The sequence below is a fragment of the Fusarium solani genome (assembly GCF_023522795.1).
Source record: "Fusarium solani strain SB1 chromosome Unknown bctg00000002, whole genome shotgun sequence".
In the NCBI taxonomy this organism is placed as follows: Eukaryota; Fungi; Ascomycota; class Sordariomycetes; order Hypocreales; family Nectriaceae; genus Fusarium; species Fusarium solani.
Genome location: NW_027072155.1, coordinates 4,763,539 through 4,789,358, shown reverse-complemented (window position 1 = coordinate 4,789,358; position 25,820 = coordinate 4,763,539). Strand labels below are relative to the sequence as shown.

Below are 25,820 nucleotides of genomic sequence, written 5' to 3'. Positions count from 1 at the left end.
TGTAAACCTGATAACCGCATTACGAACCCTGTCCATTCTGCTTGATGAGGCTTATCGACAGTGATAAATACTCTGCCTCGCCAGGCTCAGAGCCTGATCTGACTTGACCCTCTCACACCACCCACTCAAGCTCCCGAGAGCCATTCAACGGTACCCAGCTGATTCAAAAACGCAACCTGGACTCGAGTATCGTCTAACGCAATGGACGCGTCTCCAGGCACCAACAATGCACTTAAGAGGCGCCGAGTGGACGAGGAAACCCAACCACGCGCCCAAGAGGCTGTCAACCTAGCCTTGGCTACCAACTACCAGGCAGGCTATGGATTCTATACAGCACCCATCGCAACCCAACAGTTCCACTCTGCCGCGGTCCCCCAATGGGGTTTGACAACACCGCAACCGGGTTTCAGACCCACAGAGGGTGTGAACTCGGTAATGTTATCCAACTCAAACTCATGGAACCCTTGCCACAGCCTTCCATCTCAGGACGCAACAAGAAGTCTAATCCAAGGGAACAGCTACCAAGTAGTGGTCGCCGACCCAAAGCAGCCACCAGCAGCTCTCGCCTCCTCTTCATTTAACATGCGGTCATCAACCACTGTGGGACTTCCAACGCCTCAAGCGCCAGTCCAAAACTATACCCAAAGATTGCCTGCACCTCTATGCCAACCATACCCCATGGCTCTCACCCAAGTCCCTTTCGGCCCTCAGTCATGGCAAGGCGTAGTCTACGTGGAGGCCCAATTCCCACATACGAATACCACCCCAGTCCCAAACAATGTCATGCCCACTACATCTACACCAGCTCAAGAAACCACTAAGGAGGAATGCGTAGAAACGGTATGCTTTGGAATGGCAAGTTATACCAATAAGGTCACCTATCCATCAGTATTAACGCGATCAAGGTTCCCTGCATATCTGCTAGATGCGATCCAAAACGATCGCTCAACCTTCCATCCTCGCCGTTTTCGGTGCAGATAAAGAGCTCGACAGAGTTTAAATCAGATTGCCACCCAGAGATCTCTGGCCACATTTTTTCAGAGCATGGCCAAATGATTCAAGGCCTTCTCGACGAGGAGACCCTGAACCTCAATGTTTCATGCACCATCCAGGACTCACAAGGCTCCTCGCATCAAAAGACGCGATCTGCTCTTCTTCAATGCACCCTGGAGATCACCGTCTACGGCCCTTTGGAGCTTTTTGGCGAAATTGGGACGTGGTTCGAAGATTATGAGGTTTATCTTCAAGATCCTAAAGAGTGCCATATCGACGTCAGATATCACAACCCCCATCGTTTTTCCTCATACGATCTGTCGCCTTTCCCTCTTGTCTCGGAGGTCGTTTCAAATGGATCCAAGGTCCTTCATCTCGAGAGTTTGCCCCAGCAGGAAGACTTGCTAGATATGTTGGGCAGTCATGACGATCTGGAAGAAACGACACAACCGACAGTTCTCAAGGGAAGTCTCAGAAGGTAACCTGATGCGACTTGATATAAATATGTACTATCAAGACTAATCAACCGCAATAGGCATCAAAAGCAGGCTCTCACATTCATGCTGCGTCGGGAGCAAGGGTGGGCTTTCTATGATCAGCGGCCAGATGTTTGGCAGATGGTAGATACTGACCAAGGCCGAATGTATGTCCTGTTGTTCTTCTTTTTGAGGTCTCAATACTTGGTTGGACTGACACAACCGCAGCTTCCTGAACCGAATCTCCAATGCCTATCAATCTGAAGAGCCCCCTCAGTGTTACGGCGGTATCGTCGCAGACCCGATGGGGCTGGGCAAGACTCTAACAATGATTGCCTTGGCGGCAACCGATTTGGAGAGGAACGATACTGAGATGGACATAAGCGAAGACGACCAGTTGAATGTTTCGGCCACACTTATCGTCGTACCACCTCCACGTAAGTCGAGTCCACACCCAAAACGCATGACGAGATGAAACCCTGATACTTCGCAGTGATTGGAACATGGGAAGAGCAACTAACCGAGTGATTATCTGTGTCTTTTCTCACATATTTATGCTTACTGTTGATTAGACATGTCGTTGACGGCGGTATGGCATGGCATCGTCATCACCGAGAAGGCCGTCTCGGTTCCACGGATCACCTTGACAATTTAAACATTGTCTTGACAACGTATCACACCGTCTCTGCCGAGTGGAACAGTGGGAATGTTGTGCAAAACTCGACTCTCTTTTCAGTGCGATGGGCAAGGATCATTCTCGATGAAGGTAGGTCCATAGGCACAAGCATGACAACAACGATACTAACAAACGAAGCACATCTCATCCGAAACGGCAACTCAAAGATGTCTCAGGCAGTTTGCGCGCTCGAATCCAAATCACGATGGGCTGTTACGGGTACACCCATCCAGAATCGCCTCGGCGACTTGGCGACTCTCTTTAAGTTCATCCGTGCCCATCCATACACCGACCGAAGATGCTTCGACGTCGATATATCCCGCCTCTGGAAGTCCGGAGAGTATGAAGAAGCCATCAAAAGGCTAAAGCGTCTTTCGGCATGCATGCTACTCAGACGGCCCAAAGCAACCATCAACCTCCCTGCCCGGCGGGATATGCAATGTCCTGTCAACTTCAGCACCGAAGAGAGAGCTTTGTACGACCAGCTACGGCAGAAGGCTATTATGAGCATCGATGAGGCTCTAAAGAGGGATTTAGACCACTCTCGGACTGGCATGTACGCAAACGTCTTGCAGCAGATCGAGTCACTGAGATTAGTCTGCAACTTGGGTCTTCACTACCATACAAGGCATGACAAGGCCCCTCAGGCTTCCCTCGAAGGCGACAGCTGGGCCAACGCTGCACAACGGACTTTCAATTTCCAGCGAGAGATGGGGCCGCTGGTCTGCATACAATGTCGATCAACACTCGAGATTACGGAGACTCTTTTCGAAGACCCAACCATTCCGCAACAAAGTGCCCAGTTCGCCAGCTGTTCGAGGTTTGTCTGCGCAGATTGCACGCAGAAGATTTTCCAGGCCAGGCGTGTCGTAGAGTGCGGGCATAACCCTTCTTGCTCCATGGCTGCTGTTTCCACGAATAACAGTGCTTTGGAGTCGAGCCTATATGAGGTGCAGCAACAGACAAGAGCCAAGTCCATCAGCCTCTCATCCAAGGTAAAAGCTCTCATGACTGACATCAAGGCTCTACCATTGAATGAAAAATGGTGCTTCCCCATATCCATCCAAGTTGAACTATCACTGATGTGGTCTAGCATTGTATTCTCAACTTGGAGACTGACACTGGACATGGTTGAAGCCGGTTTGGAAAAGGCACTCATTTCATGTGTTCGCTTTGACGGCAAAGTGCCGCAAAGTGAGCGACAGGAGATTGTAGAGAGATTCAGAACCAACCCGTCTGTTCGCGTCATGCTCTTGACATTGTCCTGTGGTGCAGCTGGGTAAGTATCTATGACTTTTGCCCGAGTTCGTGACTGACAACTCCCAGTCTCACTTTGACGGTAGCAACCAGAGCTTACCTCATGGAGCCTCACTGGTAAGTCGAAACCGAAAGCTCCGTTGGAGTAGTGCTAAATATTCAGGAACCCAACTCTCGAAGAGCAAGCCCTTGCTCGAATCCACCGAATTGGTCAAAAACGAGAGGTGACCACAGTGAGATTCTACGTGCGAGACTCGTTCGAACAGGTGAGAAGCCCTGGTGAAACGAAGGCCCAAATTTTAATAAATTAATAGCATGTTATAAAAGTACAAGACTCGAAGAAGGATCTAGCAGGCTTGTTGCTTGCTCCTCACGATGGTGAGCAGGCAGATGAACGTCAAGGAAGGCTACAGGTTTGTCATAAGTCCCCTAGATACTACATTTTACTGACAGGTCTACAGACGCTGAGATCTCTGATCTGACAGCGTGTCAAATCAGGGGGCTTGAGGTGGCAGGGTGGGAAGCCGAGAGGTTGAGACTTGGAGCTTGGCGATGGTTGCATGATGACTAGTTGGGTTTCTTTGCTTGATATGGCTCTTGTACTAAAGCGTACATAATGACCGCTTCGCCTTGAGATACTAAGGAATGTAGATATCTTTGATCTCATCTTCCTTGGGTAGGCTGCCTAAGTGGGAATCCCAACCACGCCCACAGCGACAAGGTTATCAGTATCCCTAGACATGTGTCCAGCACCAGTAATCATCAGCTTCTTCTCTCCGTCTACTTCAATAATCTCCAAGCAACGGGAATGCGATGTCCACTGGTTCACATCCACCATCTTCCAGCCGTCCGGCTCCCCCGCATCCTCATTAATGAAAAAGCTCCTCTCGGCCCGATCCATTCATGATAATCAAGCCTGAGCCATCATCTCCCTCAGGATGAGGCGTCCAGATGACAAACGGGGATGAACCAGGGTTGGCGTTGGTGTCGTTGGACAGAATCTTGTGTTCCTCAGCACTGCCAAAGTCGTATGGCGACGAGGAGACCTTGTAGTACGAAGGGCAGCCACCATCAGGGCCATCACAGAGTTCGTAGGTCATGATATAATTGTCGGTAGACTCAATGTGTGCAACAATAGCCATGCCGGGGCGATGTTTGTACGTCGAGTGAGCGACATCGTCAACGGGATCGGACCAATTCTTCAAATCCTTGGTCACGATATGAGAAAGCTTCTGAGCGTGAGACGGATCACGCTGGTCGGAGTAGTAGCAGATGAGTTCACCATCATGCATGAGGAGAAATGGCTCCCAAACTGCCTTATCTCCGTTTTTAGTGGTTTCGGGACCTGGAGCGTAGACGACGTGACTGGTAAACTCCCAGTTTTCACCTCCATCGGTGCTGGTGTACATGTCAAGCCAGGCCTCGCTGAGGTCTGCGGGGAGAGACATGCCAGACAGGATGAGCGTTCCCGCTTTGTATTCTCCCAAGTCTTCAGGCAGGACGAAGAAGTGAGGCTGATACCGCAAACCCCAGCCATTGACCTGGTCCGTAACGTTGACAAAATCAGACCAAGTCACTCCGCCGTCGACAGACTTCCAGATAGGAAAGTGAGCCAATGGGGGTTCAGGAGCATAATCCTCCCAGGTGACGAGGAGTGAGCCATCCTGCAACTGCACGGAACGGCCGTAGATGGTTTTCCAACTCGTGTAGTCATCACGGGGCGTGAAGACGATGTTGTTGGTGAAGTCCGCCGCAGCTTCGACTTGAGCAAGAAGAAGGAGGTTGGCTAGCAATGAAAGAAGATGAGTGGGTTTCATGATGGATAGATGTTTTGGCTGAACTTGGTAGAATCAAGATGGCTTGGCTTGTGGTGATGGTCCGAGCCAGTACAAGAAGCCTTCTTGTGGACTTCAATAGGTGTATTTATAGACGAGCAAGCACCCTTCTGCTTGGGTACGTCACCATATCCATCCATTGACTCCTCAGTAAATCACCAGTTACTCGCCGTCAAGTACCATCGATAAATGACTCAATTCCGACGTTCCTCAAGCCGGGGTTCTTGCTCCAGGATTGGAGCGGTAGTTTCCTCCTGCCGACCTCCCCTCGAAATGATCCCGCGACCTTGCGGATCAGCGCCACCCCCGGTTGCGGGGTTTGGGGAATGGTGTTGTTCTCCGGATGATTCGAGTCCAATCTGGGGAACCATCCGGCATTGGGGCCACTCAGATCAAACCATTCCCGATCCCTGCCAGTAGTCTCCAGAGCTTCTTCCGAGGTTGGATCGCGGGACTGCCAGAGCGTACTTATCCCCACTGTTAGAGCACTATCTAAGACTTCGTAAAAATAATACAAGCATAGGTTAATCCCTTATCTTAATTTGGTGAGTATAGGAAGAGACTCATCATAGTTGGTCTAGATCGCAAGCAAAGAGATACGGCATGCTCGCGACCGCTATGATGTTGACATGGGGGCAGATATGCGCACCTACTGGGTTAATCAAAGCCAGTCCTTCACTTTGTATTAACCTCGACGCCGACACAGACAAGTCACGTTGGAGGAGGATTACTTGGGCGCCGAGGCCACCAAGGCACCATGGGTCAACGAGGTTGTTTTGAGCAGGCAGCGGAATAGGGAGCATAGGGATCATAGGCTCGAGTGGGTGATCACAAGCGATGGTATAGAAGTTATTGCAAAGGGATTCCAAAAGGACAGCATTAGGTTAAGCTGGCGGTAGTCTCGTCCCATCTCGTATCATCCTACTCGGCTATGGCTTGCAAAGAACGAATAGACAAGACCCAAAACATGCCTCTCTCAGAGCATCCATATAGTCCCTTATACCACGTTCTCCAAGTTGATCTTGACAGCCAACACGCTCTTCGCAAACGCTCCCGTCACGAAGAGCCACGCCCACCGCTGACCGTGTTCCAGCTTCGGGTCAATAGCAACCATGACAGCAGCCGTCGCAAATCGAATTCTCTCCCCGTCGTCTTCAAACAACAACTTAGCGCTCATTACGCTCGATTCCGCAGCCCCTTGTCGTGATGGGATATACCATACCATGGACCCATCAGCCCCGTTTGGATCCGTCGTCGTCTTGGGAAGGTCAGCAGCCCGTGATAACCCTGCGAGTATGTAGCCGCTGGCATCAAAGGTCGAATTGGCATATGGGTCGAGGAAGTAGCTGGGATTGTCGATTGTCGAGTCGACCTTGATCGAGGAGACAACTTGAATGGCAAGGTTCTCGGATGATGCCTTTCCCACCTCCATAACACCTCTCCCAGCACATCCGATGAGGATTTCTCCAGATCTACCCCTACCAAGCCCATTTTGGTTATGGATACCACTCACCGCGACTCGCGCCTTGACATCTGCTGCGGGGTCGGTAGAAGTGAGAGAGTCCAACTCGACCAACACGGTAGTCGACCATCTCGCGCCCCAGTACACGACTTCCAAGAATCGCAGAGCACCTTCTTTGTAGTAGTGGTCGTTTGTCACATAGAAAGAGTGAGGATTTCGAGCTAGAATGTCGTTGGGCGTCGAAATTAGTGAGTGCTCAACGGACCGTAGGTGCGTGGCTACATCAGACCCGATGACATGGTGGAATATCTCGATTCGCGAAGCCGCATTTGCGTTGCATTCTTTCAAGTTCGCGGCATCGGGACATTTTGCCAAGTTTGGAGGGTGGTTGACAGCGAATATATAAACGGCGGGCTCTGCCGAGTCATGATCCGGGATGACATCAATGCCATGGGTGTTGAAGGGTCCTCTGAAGTTTACAAACTTTAACCGCTGAGACTGCTTCGACTGCAACAGCGTTAGAGGATTCAGCATGTACTCGGCCATACAACATACCTCGGGATCGACGACGTGTATGGACCCAGTGCTCTTGGCAGCCAAGGACGGGTCATGAAAATTGGCCAAGGGAGGGAACCATCCGAATCGGCCTTCGTAGCTGTCCTCGCAGGCCAAAAAGAGTTTTCCACTTTCTTCTTCAAAGTGAATATCCTCGCATTGAATGGTGTCGTTAATGAGGATGAGATGACTGGGATCTTGTACGATGGTGCTGTTTTTCTCTCGGAAGAATCCCAGGACTTTGACGAACCGGGCCAAGGAACGAGTATATGGGAGGCAAAGGATAGAGAGGACAAGGATAAGGAAAGCCGGTTTGCTAAACATGATGGTAGTTACAAGGCAGTGTAGAGATTCTTACGATGCCATGTTTTTTATGCATCCACGTACTTAAATCAACTACCTAATGATTTAAACTTTAACTCTACTGCCGACCGGATCTCGGCAATGCATACAATTCATGTGATGTTTCACATAGCCGGTTGTTTACCTTGGTAGATTTGCGTTTCCCCGCATCTCCCGGATTTATCAGCCAGCAGATCGAAAGTTGATACTTTCATCAAGTTTTGTCTTGAACCACAACACTACTCGCAGAGGCGCAGTCGTGTTGAATGTTAGGCATTGCTGGGGGGGTATTGTGATTGTCATCATCAACGACAACTCCAAAGGAGGCCATCAACCACAACAGTAAAAGACATAGTTTTCAATACATGACGTCATTAAAACACTTGGAGCGATGTTGTCAAACTCGGACCAGAATATCGTTTCATGACAAAACATGGAATTGATCTAGGATACAAGTCCGGTATTCCTCGCCTCCCTCACCAAAATACAACGCTCATCTGACATATGACGAGGGGCAACTCTTGACCATGACCTGGAGCGACAAACTTGTTCTACCACTCGACACGCCATGTTATTGACTAATCGACGTTCAAATCAAAAGTGGCCCCAAACAGGTCTTGGCTGATACAGCTCCTCGAGGTAACCCTCTTCATCCTTCGTCAGAACCTTGCCATTGCTTGAAACGGCCTCTTCGATTCTTTCCATCTTGGTGCACCCAACAATAGGACTCGTAACCCTCGAATTAATCCAAGCCAGGGCAACGTGAGCCATCGGCCATCCATGTTTCTCAGCGAGCTCCGCCACTCGACCAATGATTTTCTGATCGACCTCGCTCGTACCAGGTCCTCCTGTTATTATTTGAGACTCAGTCGACTCTCTCGTCGTCAAGCTTGAAGAAGGAGGTCTGGCCAGGTGTCCACGGCACAACGGCGCCCAAGGTATAAGCCCTACACCCGTGTCATTGCAGAACCGAATCATTTCTCTCTCCTCTTCGCGGTAGAGCAGGTTGTACTGGTTCTGCATGCTCACGAACTTGGTCCAGTTATTTCTTTCGGCGCAGAATTGAAGTTGGGCAAACTGAGTTGCCCACATGCTACTCGCACCGATGTAGCGGACCTTGCCTGATTGCACTAGGTCATGAAGAGCTTTCATAGTCTCTTCCATGGGCACCGAACTATCAAATCGATGAATCTGCAATAGATCAATGTAATCAGTTTGAAGCCGCTTCAGAGAAGCCTCAACCTGATTGAAGATGGCAGTTCGAGAGAGACCGGATAGGTTCTGATAATCCTTGGATTTGCTGAACTCGGAGTGGAAAACGTATGCTTGCTCCTCTGTCGCGGTCAGTACTGAGTGCAGAGGTCGTTGAGAAGCCAACCAACATACCTGGGGTTTCTCCAACAGTGAAGTAGCATTTTGTGAGAATAACTACCTTCTCTCGGGGAATATCATACTGTTTGAGAGCCTTGCCAATAATCTCCTCGGAAACGCCATTGGAGTACGCATTGGCAGTATCCCAAGTATTCAGGCCCATGTCATAGGCTGCCTTGAGCAATGGCAGCGCCTATGGAACGAACCTTGATTAGCTTCGAGAACGTGTTTGAGGGCGGCAAAGGCATACTTCATCTTCTCCAAGCGCCCACGGGAGAGCTCGAGTGTCACCGAATCCCATACAACCAAGAATAGGCACAGACACGCGAATTCCAGATCGTCCAAGTTGACGATACTCTACACGTGTGTCTTCCAAGGACTGCTTGAGCCGGCTCGGGAGTTGGATGGTGGACATATTGGCTGTTTAGATTTGATGAATCGGGGGTTTAATATATGTAGAACATCCTGGGTCAGAAAGAAAGGGAAATAAGAGAAGGTCAACTATATATAACGATTCATACATGTCGCTTGGCAAGTCTACCGTGGTTGTGATGGCGCAGGCGCGGCGTTAACGGTGCGGAGTTAACAACTACTGTCCACCACACCGCTCAAGTTCCAAGTTTGACTTTATACCAAAACCGGACTTTAGATTGGTCAAGTCCGACTCGGGGACTTTTGAGAAACATCTGGCCTGATGGCCGAGGCTGGGAGAGGGGACCTGCATTAGACTCACTTTGCCGGCGCCCTAGACAGTATCATGAAGCCTTTGAAGGGGAGAAACCCTCCCTGGTCGACGCAGACATGAGACGCATATCTACAGATACGCTGCATAGCAGACCTGGCGGGTATCCTGACCATTCCGACTACACTCCAAGGTCAGCTGATTCAACCCGAAGTATCCGGAGGCAGACTCTAAGAAGGAGGTTGAGCCCCAGTTCTCATAACCACTGACAGCTTCGAAAGAGAATATCTCATTAGTCCTATAGATTAAATGATAGCCATTAAAAAGAGTTTAGATATGATGGGACACCCGGCAGGCCGATAGGGTCAATAGCTAGCAACGTGAGAGTTGAAAAGCTTCTACACTACAACAAGCATGGTTGAGACAATCGCCCTAACCCCCTGTCTATCCAGATAAGATCAGTTCCAGTAAATAGAGCAATCCCTCCAGGCATCATCCCACAAACCACAAAGGTAGAATGGGTTAAGCTTGATAGTGCTGAGATGGAACTGTCAGGCCATCAGCCCTCCCAACCCGCTTTTATTAGACCACTCCCAGACGACGCTTACTACTTGCAACGACCGTGATATCCCCGAAGGACGTACCTCATCAATTCCACTTTAAATAGACCTCAAGCAACTTGATGGGTTCCTCAGCATGCTTGTCCAGCTCGAGGCTCGCAGGTGATATTGTACGAGAATCATATCTATGCCCGAGTCATCGGTCTCGCCACTTTCTTTCTCACTTATAACACGATTCTAAAAATGTAAATTTCAAGGTGTTGTCGCTCTAGTACTGCTATGGCATACTTGCCAGGCCACCTGACTCGTGGCCGAAGTGTTGACCATGTCTTCGATTCCGTGGCTTGGGCTAACCATCCTATCACAAACCTCGGCATCCGTCCTCTTGAGCTCACAGAGCCTCTGCCGACTTGCCCTACGGGAACACTGACGTCGTACATGTCACACGCAGAGGCGGACCACGGAATGACGTCTACGTGGTCGTGCCACCTACCTCCCCACATTGGGTTATTGCATTCTAAAATCTTTGGACAGGATGTGAAGTAATAGAATCAATCGCTTGTATTCTTCTTCTCCTATTAGTCAACACTTTATGCATGCTTGTTCACAGTCTCACACTTCAAGAAAAGGGGCATCAATTTTAATGAAATTAACCACATCAATTCCATGGAATCATATTCAGTCTGTTTCTGATATATACACATTACGCGCTCATATACATTCGCTTCCTTCCGCTTCCTTCCTCAGACTACTGCTCCAGCTTTGTAGGTATAAATGATTCATGTATGCATTTTGCAAGATCAAACGATGGTAACCAGATGGTATTCGATTAGGCGGCAGAGTCGTCGTGCTCAGCCTTGGCAACAGCCTTCCTCTCGAAGATCTCACCACCGCCCATGGTCTCGGCAAAGGTGGTATGGGGCTTCCACTTGGCAGAGTTGCGGGGGGTGGTCTCCTCCATCATCTTGTCGACCTGCTCCAGAGACAGTCCCTTGGTCTCAGGGACCAGGAAGTAAGAGTAGACAAAGGCGCATGTGCAGAGACCTCCCCAGATGAAGAAGACGGACGACTTGAGGTTGCCTCGGTTCTCGCCGACCATGTAGGGGGTGATGACAGCGATGATGGTGTTCCACAGCCAGTTGGAAGCAGTAGAGAGACCAACACCACGAGATCGGATGGGGAGAGGGAAGATCTCGCCAATGACGATCCAGGCACCGGGACCCCAGGTGGAGGCAAAGAAGAAGATGAAGATGGCAATGAAGGCGATCTGGGCGTTGACAGCGCTGATGTTGTTGGCAGTGACCTTGTCAGGGTCGTCGTCGGTGGGAGTGGGGTGGGTGTGGTTGAAACCGATAGTGACACCGATGATGGCAACGAGGAACTGGCAGACAAGCATACCGAAGGCACCGATGATGAGGATGCTGCGGCGACCGAAGCGCTCGACGGTCCAGAAGGACAGGGGGGTCGAGAAGACGTTGACCAGGGTGAAGATGAGCGAGATGAGGAAACTGTTGTCGATGGCACCAGTGGACTGGAGGAAGGGGGTGGAGTAGTAGAAGATGAAGTTGACACCAGTCCTGGGAATGTTGTTAGTCAAGGATTCCAAGGGAAATGAAAGGTGGGCACATACCATTGCTGCATCATCTGAAGAGAGGTACCGAGGATGGTTCGGCGAAGGTTAGACTTGCCATCCCAGAGGCTGCCCCTGAAGCAGTTGGCCCAGCTGCCGATCCAAGAGGTGGAGGGAATGATTTGGCGCTCGTACTCCTCGTTGGCGATAATCTCAGCCAGCTCGGTCTGGACATACTTGGAGTCCTTGGGCTGACCACGGACACGGGAGAGGGCGTCAATGGCGTCTTCGATGCGGCCCCTCTTGACAAAGTATCGGGGAGAGTCGGGGAGGAACAGGAGACCACCACCAAGGATGACAGCCCAGGGGAACTGGATGGCGATGGGGATGCGGTAGGAGTTGGGGTTGTAGAAGTCCTCAGTTCCGTAGACGATGCAGGCGGCGAGCAGCAGACCGATGGTGATGCAGAATTGGTAACCAGCGACGAGAGCACCACGAACCTTGCGGGGGCACTGGGAAAGAAGTGTCAGTAAGGGATGTCAGGCAGAGGCATCATGGTAGCAACTTACAATCTCAGACATGTACAGGATAACAATGGCAGACTCGAAACCGACACCGATACCGGCAACGAGACGACCAGCAACGATGCAAGCAAGAGGATCACCATGGCCAGTAATCATCTGGATAACAACACCGAGGCAGTAGATGATGCAACCAGTAATGACAGTCCACTTGCGGCCGATGCGGTCAGCGATATCACCGGCGATGATAGCACCGAAGAAGGTACCGCAGGAGAGGATAGAGACGATCAGAGACTGGTGGCTTTCGCGGAGCTTGTCATGGCCAAGGCCCTCGACCTCGTGGATGAAGTACTTGGAACCATTGACACCGTTGATGTACCCAGAGTCGTAACCGAAGAAGATGCCACCGAAGGAGGCAAAGGCGCACATGAGGTAGGCCTTCCAGGTGACGGGAGCCTCGATCTGGTCGATGTTATCGGCCGTCTGGAGGGCGACCGACTGGTTGCGAGCGCCCTCGTCGTGGTGGGTTTCGTCGACACCCATGGTGAAGATGTTGCTGCTTGGTTGCAGAGGCGACTTCAGCGATGGGGTTGGTGAGCACAGTATATGTTTTGGCTCGGTGGTAGGTGGATCAGAGACTCTGAAGTTGTGTGCAGATCAGAGACCCAGTTGGATAATGAATCAGAGAAAGAAGAGACCCCAGGTGTAAGAGAGACAGGAGGGGATATGCTTCAAGAGGGGGGTTGTAGTAGAAGGTGAGAGTGTGAGACAGTGATGATGAACCAAAGTGAGAGAGACTGTTCCACGAGAAGGGGAGGAGGGCGTCTTTTAATCTTGAGCAGAAAGGAAGGCAGGAGGAGGCATGAAGGAAGGAAGGAGCATGTTACCTATTCCGCCCTTGCACCTGCCTCTCGACATGCATCAGCGTATCCAATCTACCTGCATGCAGCCCAGCAGGCGGCCAGCTGAGGCAAGTACGTTCCGGTACCCGTTCGGCGGAATGAATGGCCAAAGCTCCCGGTGACTCCTGCCAACTAACGCCAAGCTCAACAAGGTGACAGAAGGTGGAAAGCTGCCAACTCCGGCGCGCGCGTGTGCGTGTGGTGCATCATCTCGGACGGTGTCCACGAGCCTTTCTCGGATGCGCGATGCCTCGGAGGAGTGGGCGTCCCATGGGGGAGTACAAGCTACGTATGGGGCATGGGGGAGAAGGTGAGGTGTGTATGGGATCAGAACATGGCCTTTCTTTTTTACTACTGTATGCACGCCCCCCAGCAGAAGCTTGAGCTTGCGTGTTACGGGGAGAGCTTGTTGGAAAGCATGAGGCACGGGGATGCCCGGACACGGAGACGCCCCCGGGGGGGGTGTGTGTTGTGTGTGTGCAAGCCGCATCGTCAATACGCGGGTGTGTGAGATCAGAAAAAAAAGTCGTGTTAGTGATTCAGAGACAGAGACCGTTTAGACGGATTAGGCACGGAGCGAGCTGCAACAAACTGCAGAATTCGAGGTGATCGGCGGTCATGATTGGGTAACTATCTCTACTTTGGCAGTGTTTGGCGGTGTTCAGCGGTGCTCAACAGTGTTCTGCAGTGTTCTTCACCGGAGGCCGCCGCCGTGATTGGCCGGGTGCTCACCTCGACAACGAGATCGCATCTCGTTCACCCTCTCATGTGGTGTCTCGGCCTCGGTCTCAGCCCGTCTTCTTCACTGTAAGAAAAATGTGCCGTTCCACGCGCCCAGCGTCTGGGGAATCGCGTGGGGATGCGGACCCCGGCCGCAAGGGGAGCTACGAGGTAAGGCCGATGAGAGTGGAGGGACGGTTGGCCCACAACCGTTTGTACCGGCCCAGATGGCCCAGAGAAGCGCCGAGTACCTGCCGGCCGTTATTACCCACGGGACCTGGCGACGGGCTTCCATGGCGAGTTCTAGAGCCCCGGGAGACGGCGGGCGGAAGAGGACGGGTCGCCAAGGGAAGCTGAACCGGGGGGACGGTAAAGTGTTCACTTTTTTTGCTCGAGTCCAGTCTGGTGTAAATCACATCAAGTCAATCTTGAAAGCACGTCGTAGAATGAAGCTTGAAAAATCGCCAAAGCTTTCACCCCTCCATCCCATCCCATCCCGCAACCCCGTCCTCCCGCTGGATTCGACGATCCTTTCCAAGGATTGGATGCGACGTCTGTAACTCAACTTTTCCATGTAAGCAACCCACCTTTTTCCCCCGGGTCCCTTTTCCCACAGGCGGCCATCCAGCCAGTCACCCGCCAGAGCCCGACATCCAGGGGCTTTCTCGCCCACACACCACCTTACAACCTGCTGCACTGCGCGGGGAAGAGCCTTGGAGTCCAGAGCCAGGGCCCCCAATGGGCGAATTTTCGGTGGTACTCTACGCGCTACCTTGCCTGGGGCCCGGGGCTGCAGGCATGGCATGGTTGTAATTGACCGAGCTGGCCACCGCTTGGCACTAGTCTTGAGGCATTCTGGAGATCTCCCCAGCTGGGGGGAACATGCGAATGGGTCAGTAGCTTGGGGGAAAAGAATCGGACCTCCTCCTCTTTCTTGCATCTCCTCTTCCCTCTACACCAACTTTGACCATCCCCAGAGAGCTGGGCCCCCTGGGGAAAATGCCTCCGAGTCGGCCACCGAGATCACGGCACAGCGGCATGCTCTAACCCCAGACTCTCCGGATTTCGAGCCCATCCGGTGCGTCGCGGGGAGAAGAGTCTGGCCGAGAAGGGGCCTTATTTTCCCAGATCGAGAAGGGGACATTTCGGATGAGCTGACAGCTGTGCCAGAAGTCAACAGCTCGCTCCGAAGCTAACTGTCAATTTTTACTACAACTGAACAGAAGCCCAGCCACCATCGTCACGGGAACTCGAAATCGTGCCCTGTCATGCACAAGTCCGGGCCGAAACGTCAGGACCAACGAGGGCTCAAGCGACGGCACCACTTTGTGGTCCAAGCTGGTCGATCAGAGCAGCAGCCGCGAATGGGTGCCGGCATGGATGGATTGGATTGGGATTACAGTACTGTCTGTACGTACACATCCATAGGTACCCAATCTGCGTGTGTGCATACCCTACATGGATGGGCTTCCGTTTACAAAGTCCTTTCATGTGAGGAAGAGGCAACGGAGAGCTGCAGGACGAGAGATGAAGCAGGTAAGCGACGGGAGAAAGCCCGAGATGGAATCACTTCACTTGTAGACTAGTTACTGTAGCACGACCACACCTCTTCGTTTGCGGCTTCAACCCAAAAATAATTACAGTGCTCCAGACCAACAATGCAACGAACGGGCGGGTACCCGACAGCCTGTTTACCTTTAACGTTGCACGTTTGACTTTTTTTTTGCTCCTCCTGTCTCTCGCTTGTCTCGCCACTGATCAACCAACCGTCGGTATCCAGTAAAACGGAGAGAAGCCGGGGGTCACGAGGTCTGGAGAAAAAAGAGAAAGAATACGGAGGGAGATAGAGTAGAGAACAAAGTTGCCCACCCAATCCCGGGGCCCCTTACCTTTCCCCTGCAAGGTCTTTGCTGTAATTGGGTCCCCCCCTTCCTCGTGGCGCCCATGCAAGTTCTTAGAAATCCTCTGACACGCACACGCACGATGGCTTCAGAAAGAGTCCGGCCGAAGACCCACCTCCCGTCGCCTCTATGCCAATTCATTACGCCAAAGGTGCGCTCGTGACGGTACAGACTCTGCTCTTGCTCGGCCGAGACCCGAGAACGAAGTCTTTGACTAAGAACTCTGTAATCTCTCTTCAGGACCGAAACCTTCGGTCTCGGGTGCCTGTCCAAACGTGGTAACGGTCCGGCCGGCGTCAGCGATGCCTCTATTTCCGGGCCTTGGTCTTTGTGAAGCCTCCCATTCCAGTCAGCTCGTAAGTGCCCAGTCACGAGGTAAGCTGGTGTCTCCTGTTTCCTCTTGGCTCCGGTCATCCTCACTCGCTCACCTTGCCATTGCCGAAGAGTTCCTCCGAAGCGGTGGGGCATTCAAGATTCTTGCTTCTCCTTTCCCAGATGCGTCGCTCTCCTTTGTTTTCGGTCGAGGCCTGTGGCCATTTCTCCCTCGTGTGAAGACTGAAGAGTCATGGTCTGAGACAATCACGTCTGTTCTTGTCTGAGACACCACAGACCAGCATCGATCGTCGCCAGCCACCATCTTTCCCCGCAGTCAATCACTCCCTCCCTCGCTCAAATCCATGGCAACGTTGAATCCCAAGGGGAGGGCATGCCAAGACACATTCCTAGACGCCGCATCGAGCCACCTATAGACAAGCCACCACACCTCACCATCATGCTCACTGCCCATCATCACCATGGTGTGCCAAGGCGCCAAGATCGTCAATCGATCGTCCTCAACTCGCTACCGCCAGCAAATGACAGCGTGGCTGACCATGAGTATCGCGGTTATCATTCATTCTCCTTGCTTTCCGCTGCATCGTGACCGTTGCCTTTCCGTCTTCTTTCCGCTCGCCGCTGTCAATCAGCGGGGTCGTGAGCGTTGCCAGAGTCAATCGATCCATCGCCGTGTAGATCCATATCCTACCCTACAACAGAAGAGGATGAGGCCACGAGATCAATAAAAATGTAAAATATGTAGACTATGCGTTGCTGCATTCTAACAATGTGAATATTGTGATTAATTGATGTGAATATTAGCATAATTCTTGCGCGAAGCCTTAAAAAGATCTACATCCGAAATGAATGTCTCACCTGGTGGATCGGATCGGATCTTGTTTGAGATGGATGTCGTGACATGCAAGACACCCTAGACCTTGACCGACAAGACAACCTCATCACATATCTCTATGCAAATGTCTTTCTTTTGTTTCATTCCTTTGTCTCGCTTTTTTAATGTTTATTAAAGCTCTTGAGGTGTTTGCCTCCGGCGGCTCTGCCGAGGGCCTCCTGTGGAGTGCCGTCCTCGCTGCGCTCGAAGTCGTCAACCGAGATTAAATGTGTGGGCGCACTCTGGGAATGCCCTCAATTTATCCCCTCCATCATAATTTTGGTGGCTGACCTCTCCTCACGTACAGTCAGCAATCTTCAGCGTGGCAGCACCTCAAACACTAATAAATAATCCCCCAATCACCCAACATCGTCCTCTGCCCTACAACTCGTCAAAAAACAAGCAAAGCCTTATCAAGCGCAATAAATGGACACACTCAGACATCTTGACTACCTATCAACGCTATCAATTAACCCAACTAATCCTGGAAGCTTATGCCAAGATCCTCTCTGCTTACTCGAGTTAAACCTCATTTAAGCTTATTTGCAGGGAATAACTTCACCATGGAGGCTGACCGCAGCAGACAGCGCAGTATATGGCCAGATGTGGCTCTGGGAGGGCATAATCAGGCTGGTAACATCTGCATGTAAAAACGTAGATGGACCCTTTGACAGTGAAATGTCTCAGATTTCCTTAATTCTCCAAGTTGTTAATCTATTTCACGATGCTGAGAAGAGGCCTTTTCACAGGCGCAATCCTCATCGCCATCCTCGGCCTCTGGGCCGCAAACCGTCCCTCAACACCGTTACCACCTCTAAAATTTGGCCGCAAAAACGTCGTCCTCTTTGTAACTTCGGCCCACGATGGCTTTTCCAACGTCCACCTAGCCACAAGCCACGCCCTCTTGGAAAAGTATCCAGACCTGGAAGTACACTACGCCTCGTTTCCCGACCTCAAACGCAAGGTCGACCGTGTTTCAGCTGAGCATACCAAGTCAAAGCCTGTTATTTGGCATGAGTTACCTCCTCCGGGTATCGTGGCTGCGTATCTGCGTTACTTTGGAAGCGTCGCTGGTCTCATGAATGTGCCTGGGCTCAAGGGCATAAAACGGGCTGTCAAGGACATACAGACCGTCGCTGCCCCCTGGGATGCCGAAGAACATTGGATCCTATACAAAACCATCTTCGATGTAGTCAAGGAGGTTGACCCTGCCGTGGTCGTCCTCGATATCCTCTTCAAGCCGGGAATTGAAGCAACTCAGGACCTCAACTACAAACACATATTCGTAACGCCCAACTCCTTCATCGACACGTGCGTGCACAAAGAACCATGGGCAGCCATGCTCTGGAAGTTTCCCTCCACGGGATCTGGCTACCCATTCCCCCTCCCCTGGCGCCTCATCCCAGCAAACATCTACTTCGAGATCCGCATCGACTACGCCATCATATCCGGTCCCAGAGTTCGAAGCATGGTGCCGTACCTCAAAGAAAAAGGCATCAAGAACCCAATCGACTCTCTGGCTTGGGACAGGCCAGACGTTCCTCTGCTGTCAGGCACCATCCCCGAGGCAAGCCTCCCTCTGCACGCAGTCCCTGAAAACGCCAAATACTGCGGTCCCATCGTCCTCGAGACTGCACCCCTCAAGGAGCAAGATGCGGAGATGGCCGAGTGGCTGTCCAAGGCGCCGACGATACTCGTCAACCTCGGCAGTGGCGTGCGATTCGACGAGACTCAGGCGCGTTCAATGGCGCAGGCTTTCGTTCCCGTTCTCGAAAAGACGGACGCGCAGATTCTATGGAAGATGGTCAAGCACGGCGAATATGACGATTCATTCCTGCAGCCCGTGAAGCAATACTTCGACAGTCGACGGCTCCGCATCGAGTCCTGGATCAAGGCTGATCCAACGTCATTGCTTGCGACCGGCAACGTCAAATTGGCTGTCCACCACGGAGGCGCAAACTGCTACAACGAAGCCATCCTGTAAGTATCGTCAGTAACTAAGATCTTTCTCTGCTAACACCCTTAGTTACGGAGTCCCCCAAGTCGTCCTCCCCGTGTGGTTCGACACGTACAACTACGCGGCGACAGCCGAGTATCGGGGCGTGGGCATCTGGCCAACCAAAGACACGGCCCCAGCCTGGGAAGCCGAATCTCTAGGTAAAGCGTTTCTCGACGCTCTCTCCGACAAAACCATGAAGGAAAAAGCCGAGAAGCTCGGTGAGATTGCGCGACAGTATGAAGGACGTTATTTGGCAGCCAGAGATATCGCAGAGATGGCAGCCAAAGGTCACGACTAGACGGACGGGCCTATGCCTAGATTAGTACATATCCCCTTCTCTTCAGAGATAGACTTTTTACCAATTTTGGAGAATAAACGAACCTCGGTAACTCCACTTGACTCTTTTTTTCGACTATGAATTCCGCCGCACGTCGACAGAATTTGCAAGACGTCATTGACGTTTGAAGCTAGAGTTGAGTCTCGCTGACTGGTGTTTTTTTATCAACTTGGTGTCGTCTTCGAAATAATCCGTCAGCCATAATAGCAATCACATAGTTCTCGACAAATGCCGGCATTAAAATAACAATAATACTGCAGCCTCTTTGATCGGCAATTCGCATTCTCTTCTATCCCACCAAACTCCGATCGGGGCCCCCGAAACTCCGCTGCCAAAAAAGAAGCGGAAACGTTTGCCCCTTACGGACTTGTTGGTTGCGGACTTGTTTTATCTACCGCCACCGCGACGCGGCACATGAATAGATATAGAAGCCATCTCCTGACGTGATTCATCAATTCAACATTCAAACAAACAACTACCTATCTAATACATCCTCTTCAATCACTCAAAATGGCTTCAATGCGCGCCTGGCAAGCCGCCTCCCCTGGCACATTCCCCCAGATCCTCTCCCTCCGCACCGACATCCCCCGCCCCTCAAACCTCCAAGATGGCCAGATCCTCGTGCAGGTCTCGCACGCGGGTCTCAACCCAGCCGACTACAAGATGTGCGAGCTCGGCGTCGCCTCGAGGGCCATAACCTCTTTCCCCAAGATCCCCGGCATGGACCTCGCCGGTCGCATTGTCGAGGTCGCTCAAGGCGTCACCGAGGCCAAGGTGGGCGATCTCGTCATGGCTAGGGTTGACCCGACAAAGGCGGGAGGTTCTTTGGCTGAGTTTGTTGTCGTGAATCGCGATGGGTATGCCACTCTCCCAGCCGGCTTTGACACGGAGCAGGCGGCGGGAGCTCCGACAGCGGCCGTTACGGCGTACCAGACAATCGCGCCGTACGTCAAGGCCGGAGACAAGGTCTTTATCAACGGCGGTTCCGGCGGTGTCGGCCTCTTCGGCATCCAAATCGCAAAGGCTCTCGGCTGTGAGGTTACAGTAACTTGCTCAACCGCAAAGGCCGAGCTGTGCAAGAGTCTCGGCGCCGATGACATCATCGACTACAGGACAAGCGACGTTCTCGCCGAGCTCAAGAAGCGGGGGCAGGTCTTCAGGCATTGCGTCGACAACGTTGGCGACTCACCCTCCAACCTTTACGCCTTCTCCGACAACTTTCTCTTCAACGGTAGCAAGTTTCTCTTTGTCGGTGGTCACGTCTCAGCAGGCAGCGCTATGAGCATCATGAAGACGAGGATGCTGCCGACATTCCTCGGTGGTGGAAAGAACCATTTCGTCAGCTACATGACCAGCAACAAACGCGAAGACATCGAACAAGTCCGAGATTGGTTCGTTGAGGGCAAGGTTCGCACAGTTGTCGATTCAGTCTTTGACTATGAGGAGACAGGAAAGGCGTTTGAGCAGCTGAAGAAGGGGTCAAATGGAGGCAAGATTATTATCCGAGTTCAAAAGTAGAGGGCACGACGATAAGATACCAGACTATAATGATTGTTGGACGGGAGATACCAAATAGGCTGTAATTATTTAATTCCATTGTTTACCGAATATCTCTCCATGGCACTATGCTTCCTAGTGCTGACTATTGCAACACTCACTGTTGCAACACCACTCACAACGTCGGCGAAGCCTCTTCACGGAATCACTAAGCTCAACGGCTTGCTAACAATCTTGGATAAGAAGACCCCGGCATTAAAAAGGGAGTGCAGACTCCAAGGGGCGCTTCAATGAAGCCGTCCTCCACCGGTGTGCCCGAATACGTACGGGGCGTCGACATGACTTCAGCTTGCAGAGGTGAATCGAGATCACCTCACGGCAGGCTTGCATCGCGGATCTTCCGTCGCCTTCGCCTTGCCCAAGCTGGCTTGGCCGATGTCGGGGAGGCCCAAGTAAGGCCGACGGATGACGGCGACGGCGTCTGTTGGAAGGTTGTTGGGGAATCCGGAGGACACGAAGTGCTTCTGGACATGATGCACCTCGGCTTGGCTTGTGGTTGGCTAGGCATCGGCAAGCCCTTTGCTCTTAGATCTAGTCGATCAAAGTGGCTGTAGATCAAGTTCCTAGGCCAGTCGCAAACTTGCGCGCAACCCATGCTGCGCCGTGCTCCTCATACTCCTTCTTCGTCACAGCCAACTTGTTGATGTGAGGATGATTTGCCAGGTTTGCACCGCCATACCAGGTATTGGTTATGGGATCAGCAGGTCTCGCGACACGCACTATGCAGTCGTCGGGCACCAGCTGAACAACCTCCTTCTGCAGTCGTTGGATGAAGCCGTCGAGGTGCGTATTCCCTCCCACGACGATGATGTTGGCGAGAAGACTCGGCCAGAGTCCGATGGGAAGTTCGTTCAATGACTCCTGAACAAGATCCGCCAAGCCGGGCTGCCTAATCCCGGCATCAGATGGACTGAACAAGAGTTCGGGAACGGTGAACCTCTCGTTGCGAAGCGTCAAGGCGTCCTCCTCTGATTGGGCTGCAACCTTTTTCGCTCTCGAGTGTCGTGAAGGTTCGTAGTCGCAGAGGATACCCTTAGATCGAGTGTGAAAGTCGGGCAGGATATAGTCCTTGGCGATACCTCCTCCAGTCAGGTAATCCGGCCTTCGGTCTCCTCGAGTACCCTTCCATGACTTTTCCAGGTCCGCCTTAAAGTCTGCTGAAACATAGCAGGAGAGCTCCTTCATCTCGTTGACGATGTAGGTATCGTTTCGCATGTCGAAATGTCGAAGCGAGATCAGGCGTGTCAGGTAGTTGGTGAGGACCTTTCCGCCGACGTCCAGTCGCTTGATGGCTGAATGCAAGGGCCGGCCTTGGAGGAGTGGTGTCACGGTTGTATGGGAGTATCCGGAATCGATTACCATGACGGCTTCGGCGGGCGTATTTGCGACGGTCGGGTTCTCTTGGGGTGTGCGAAAGATGCTCTGGATGTCGTGGTAGGCATTGAATGTTGGGCCTAGAGGTCAGCTGGACGTCAAGCATCAGGAGAGGTGGGCATACCTATTCCACGGTAATAACTTGTAAACCCATATTCCTCAAACACAATTTGATCACAATTCGTCTGTAGAATAGGCAATCCATTCGGCGGCTCAGCAAGTATCAGCCTCGTCTCGGCCGGATCAATCTTTGTCGTCGCATTCTCGAACAGCTCCCGATCCCAAATCTCTTTCTGCGCCTCCCAATTCACAATAAACCCCTTCTCAACCGGCCTCCGAAACTGGATCTCCCCAAAATCCCGACACTTTTCAATCTCGGAGGCGACATAGACCTTTCTCGCGCGGTCGCGGGCGATGTAGTTTGGGATGATACGAGGCTCGTCAATCTTTCCGTCGCGTACAAGGCCAGCCTTGATGGTGTCGGCGCCGTTGTCGAGCACTAGGGTCGTCGTCGGGGCCTTTGGCGGCGCGGGCTTGGCTTTGCGTCCTCCCGCCATGACGCCTTGTCAAGGTTTTGAGGTGGTGTTTGGTAATGATGGAGGTGTCAAGAGTTGGACGCGAACACGACTTCACGTGGAAAGTGGGGCCGCAGCCGCCGTGATCATGAACTCCGATCAGCGGACGTCAGTTCATCAGTTTTTCATACATCCACAGGCAAGATGCAATTGAACAAGCCAATGGATTCAAATGTTGTTATGTATTCCGTCAAATATACTTGGATATTCCATTTATTTATTCTAAATCCTTGAAAAACACAGCTCCACGTAACTTGGGTTCCATCCCTTCTACAAATATTTGCGCAAGAAAGCAAGCTGCGCGGCAATGTTCTCCTCAAAAAATCCATCTCGATAGGCATTGAAGTGACCGCAATCTAGCTCAAGAAGCTCCTTCGACTCGCCAGCTCTAGCAAATACCTCGAGCTAAATCCGCGGATCAATCACCGAATCCTGAAGACACACCGTCATGAATAGCGGCTTGAGAGAGATCTGTGGGATGAAAGCGCTGGGTTCAGCTCGGATTGCGTGTAACAAGCTCTAAACAGTGACCCTGTTTTCCTTTTTATGACCCATTTCCTTGACGACTTGAAGACGACGCCAGCACTCCTCTGTCCCCAAGATGGTCCCGTTGGCAGGGTTCTGGGCCTCTTCCAAGCTATCGGGAAAGATCCGCATGTAAGTCGGATCTGAAGCTGATGCCTTGTCGCGGTCATTGTAGGTCTGAGTGATGACAGACTTTGGCAAAGCCTCCCTGGTTGACCTGCCCGAGACGAAAGGCACCTGCACGACAACCACCTTTACACGTGGATCGATTGCACCGACAATCAAAGCAATGCCTCCAGAGAAGCTGCTGCCCCAGATAGCAATACGGTCTGCTTCGAAGTCAGGACGCGTTGTTACGTAGTGAATCACGTCGTGAGCGTCTTGTGTTTGCTCGTAGTGGTTCGTATGATGGTTTTGATGCGAGAGGTTGCCCTGGATCCGTCATAACATGTCCATCTATGGGTCTCGTCCTGGCAAGCGGTGAGGTTCGCATAACTCGACACTTGCCACACCTCAGCAGATCTCATAATCCCAGGAGCGCAACGGGATTCCTAAATGACAGCGGGATACAAAACACTTGTGACGGTGTAAGTGACCGAGCTCGATGCGTTATGACATCCTCCGACCTAGCCCCTGAGATTGATTTCCGTTTTAATCACAATGCTTGGTTATGGAGTCACGAGAGCAGGCCCAAACTCAGCTGACCGCTCGTAAAGTATCTTGCAAAGGGCTACGTAGATTCAATCCAATGTGCGTGAAACTCGACGTGGTACCGAAACTCCGTCGGACTTTATCAAGGATGAGGAGGCTATCCAGAGGAGGGGTGTTGTATGATCACTAATCTTAGCCGCTCCTCCTCTCGGAGATCTCTAATAAACCGGATCAGGTAGGTCTTGGCGTCTTGGGCGGGGATTAGTGGGTCTGCCCTGGCTGTGCCCTCATGGCTCGGGTCGGGTAACTTCCCCTGAAGTGGACGTATCACATAGGCAATAGTAGTTTGGGATTCTTGAGACTCATTTTCCCTTGTTTAGCGAGTCATATTATGTCTGTGCAGGCAACGTTACTACGTGAAGCTATTGCTACAGGGCGGTCGACACTGACCCCTGTTCCCCGTAAAGGGCCTTGATAACCGTTTCGTCATCAACAGGACCATTCTTGTAGTCCAAGCCCTTCGTGGCCTCGTACATCTTCTTAACCAGCTTTTGGTGCTCTTCTCCCCTAATGAGATTGAAAAAGGTCTCGCTGTCTCGAAGAGTATCAGCCTCCTTGGGGCAAGAAGCTGCATTGATGCTGGCCTTGGAGGCCGACAACGCGGACTTTGGAAACAGAGCAATCCTCTTGGCAATGTCATCAACCCTTTGGGCCAACTCTTCAGAGTTAAAGGCCGTATTAATCCAGCCAATTTTCTCTGCCGTATCGGCATCAACTTCATAGCCGGTGAGGATGTATTCAAAAGCCCGGGCACGCCCAATCTGCTCGACAAGATGCTGGACGCCTCCTGCCCCGGGGATGATGCCAATTCTGCACTCTGGGTGCGCGAGGCGGGTCTTGCCTCTGCCGGCAAAGCGCATGTCACAGTGCAGAGTAAACTCGCTGCCCATCCCGCGAGCGATGCCATCGACCTCGGCGATAAAGATGATGGGCGATTTGAGGATCTTGAAGAGGATCTTGTGAAAAGTAACTGATACCTGCTCTTCGATGGACGGGCCATCTGTTTTGGATAAAGTTAGGGTTGCCACAGGTCTGGCGGCTGTAGGGTTTCACGTACCTGGGCCAGACTGTCTCAAGTCATAATGCGCAATGAAAAAGTATGGGTTGTTGCTCGAGAAGATGACGACTTTGACATCGTCGTCCAAAGACTCAAGTGCATTGGCCATTTCCTCCATGAGATCCCAGTCCCACAGATTGGAAGCACCATTTTGGATGACGATTCTCACCACACCTGGGGCAGTGGGCGACACGCTGATGGTCTTGTATTGGGGCTGATTCTCATTAGGCCTTTGGGGAGACTAAGTAGCGAATGACGTTTACCATATTGAAGGGTTATTGTGAAGGCTTCTGGGAAATCTGGTGTACTCAAGTGCCGAAGGGGTCGGCGAGGTTACTGCTCAGAGCCGGCAACAGGTTGTGGCTATGATGATATATAGGGTGACATTGTGGCATGGAATGCTCATATAGTGGACATAAGAAGTAGTTATTGTGCAACCGAGAACCTCGGCAGGACTGAACGAGGAGCATGAACATCTCACTCATCGTATGTTGAACCCGAGGTTGCAGAAGTGTCAGGCACTGGACAGTTGAGGCGGAGTACTTCATGGATTGTCATGTGGACTCCTGGGCCATGGCACTGGTTGAGCTTCCGACGTGAAGGCGGGGTAGAGAAACTCACCCCTCACTAGATGAAGATCAGGGAAGAGGGTGTG

At 51.9% G+C, this 25,820-nt stretch overlaps 11 protein-coding genes across 11 annotated transcripts; 5 read left to right on the top strand and 6 right to left on the bottom strand.

Moving 5' to 3' along the window:
• Window positions 1–201: 201 nt before the first annotated feature.
• MRS44_005477 (uncharacterized protein) lies at window positions 202–3,884 on the top strand (the record flags this gene model as incomplete). Its single annotated transcript, XM_065622626.1, has 10 exons — window positions 202–840; window positions 906–1,471; window positions 1,529–1,636; window positions 1,698–1,906; window positions 1,963–1,993; window positions 2,042–3,424; window positions 3,472–3,519; window positions 3,566–3,668; window positions 3,717–3,815; window positions 3,864–3,884. The coding sequence occupies 10 exons, from the start codon at window positions 202–204 to the stop codon at window positions 3,882–3,884; spliced, it is 3,207 nt and encodes a 1,068-aa protein (XP_065478698.1).
• A 387-nt stretch (window positions 3,885–4,271) lies between these two features.
• Window positions 4,272–5,219, bottom strand: MRS44_005476 (uncharacterized protein; the record flags this gene model as incomplete). The annotated part of the gene is made up of 1 exon (XM_046282890.2): window positions 4,272–5,219. One exon carries the CDS (start codon window positions 5,217–5,219, stop codon window positions 4,272–4,274), a length of 948 nt encoding a protein of 315 aa, XP_046124524.2.
• A 1,015-nt stretch (window positions 5,220–6,234) lies between these two features.
• Window positions 6,235–7,578, bottom strand: MRS44_005475 (uncharacterized protein; the record flags this gene model as incomplete). The annotated part of the gene is made up of 2 exons (XM_046273191.2): window positions 6,235–7,206; window positions 7,255–7,578. 2 exons carry the CDS (start codon window positions 7,576–7,578, stop codon window positions 6,235–6,237), a joined length of 1,296 nt encoding a protein of 431 aa, XP_046124525.2.
• Window positions 7,579–8,190: 612 nt separating this feature from the next.
• MRS44_005474 (uncharacterized protein) lies at window positions 8,191–9,382 on the bottom strand (the record flags this gene model as incomplete). Its single annotated transcript, XM_046284399.2, has 3 exons — window positions 8,191–8,930; window positions 8,983–9,160; window positions 9,218–9,382. 3 exons carry the CDS (start codon window positions 9,380–9,382, stop codon window positions 8,191–8,193), a joined length of 1,083 nt encoding a protein of 360 aa, XP_046124526.2.
• Window positions 9,383–11,038: 1,656 nt separating this feature from the next.
• On the bottom strand, window positions 11,039–12,843 carry MRS44_005473 (uncharacterized protein; the record flags this gene model as incomplete). The annotated part of the gene is made up of 3 exons (XM_065622625.1): window positions 11,039–11,786; window positions 11,840–12,291; window positions 12,349–12,843. The coding sequence occupies 3 exons, from the start codon at window positions 12,841–12,843 to the stop codon at window positions 11,039–11,041; spliced, it is 1,695 nt and encodes a 564-aa protein (XP_065478697.1).
• Window positions 12,844–14,725: 1,882 nt separating this feature from the next.
• MRS44_005472 (uncharacterized protein) lies at window positions 14,726–16,422 on the top strand (the record flags this gene model as incomplete). The annotated part of the gene is made up of 4 exons (XM_065622624.1): window positions 14,726–15,000; window positions 15,146–15,328; window positions 15,916–15,974; window positions 16,064–16,422. 4 exons carry the CDS (start codon window positions 14,726–14,728, stop codon window positions 16,420–16,422), a joined length of 876 nt encoding a protein of 291 aa, XP_065478696.1.
• A 1,332-nt stretch (window positions 16,423–17,754) lies between these two features.
• Window positions 17,755–19,327, top strand: MRS44_005471 (uncharacterized protein; the record flags this gene model as incomplete). Its single annotated transcript, XM_046268014.2, has 2 exons — window positions 17,755–19,010; window positions 19,057–19,327. 2 exons carry the CDS (start codon window positions 17,755–17,757, stop codon window positions 19,325–19,327), a joined length of 1,527 nt encoding a protein of 508 aa, XP_046124528.2.
• Window positions 19,328–19,876: 549 nt separating this feature from the next.
• MRS44_005470 (uncharacterized protein) lies at window positions 19,877–20,884 on the top strand (the record flags this gene model as incomplete). Its single annotated transcript, XM_046277868.2, has 1 exon — window positions 19,877–20,884. The coding sequence occupies one exon, from the start codon at window positions 19,877–19,879 to the stop codon at window positions 20,882–20,884; it is 1,008 nt and encodes a 335-aa protein (XP_046124529.2).
• Window positions 20,885–21,153: 269 nt separating this feature from the next.
• MRS44_005469 (uncharacterized protein) lies at window positions 21,154–21,477 on the top strand (the record flags this gene model as incomplete). The annotated part of the gene is made up of 1 exon (XM_065622623.1): window positions 21,154–21,477. One exon carries the CDS (start codon window positions 21,154–21,156, stop codon window positions 21,475–21,477), a length of 324 nt encoding a protein of 107 aa, XP_065478695.1.
• A 1-nt stretch (window position 21,478) lies between these two features.
• MRS44_005468 (uncharacterized protein) lies at window positions 21,479–22,854 on the bottom strand (the record flags this gene model as incomplete). Its single annotated transcript, XM_046268013.2, has 2 exons — window positions 21,479–22,377; window positions 22,422–22,854. 2 exons carry the CDS (start codon window positions 22,852–22,854, stop codon window positions 21,479–21,481), a joined length of 1,332 nt encoding a protein of 443 aa, XP_046124530.1.
• A 537-nt stretch (window positions 22,855–23,391) lies between these two features.
• Window positions 23,392–25,431, bottom strand: MRS44_005467 (uncharacterized protein; the record flags this gene model as incomplete). The annotated part of the gene is made up of 5 exons (XM_046273192.2): window positions 23,392–23,829; window positions 24,103–24,127; window positions 24,499–25,108; window positions 25,166–25,379; window positions 25,429–25,431. The coding sequence occupies 5 exons, from the start codon at window positions 25,429–25,431 to the stop codon at window positions 23,392–23,394; spliced, it is 1,290 nt and encodes a 429-aa protein (XP_046124531.2).
• Window positions 25,432–25,820: the final 389 nt, after the last annotated feature.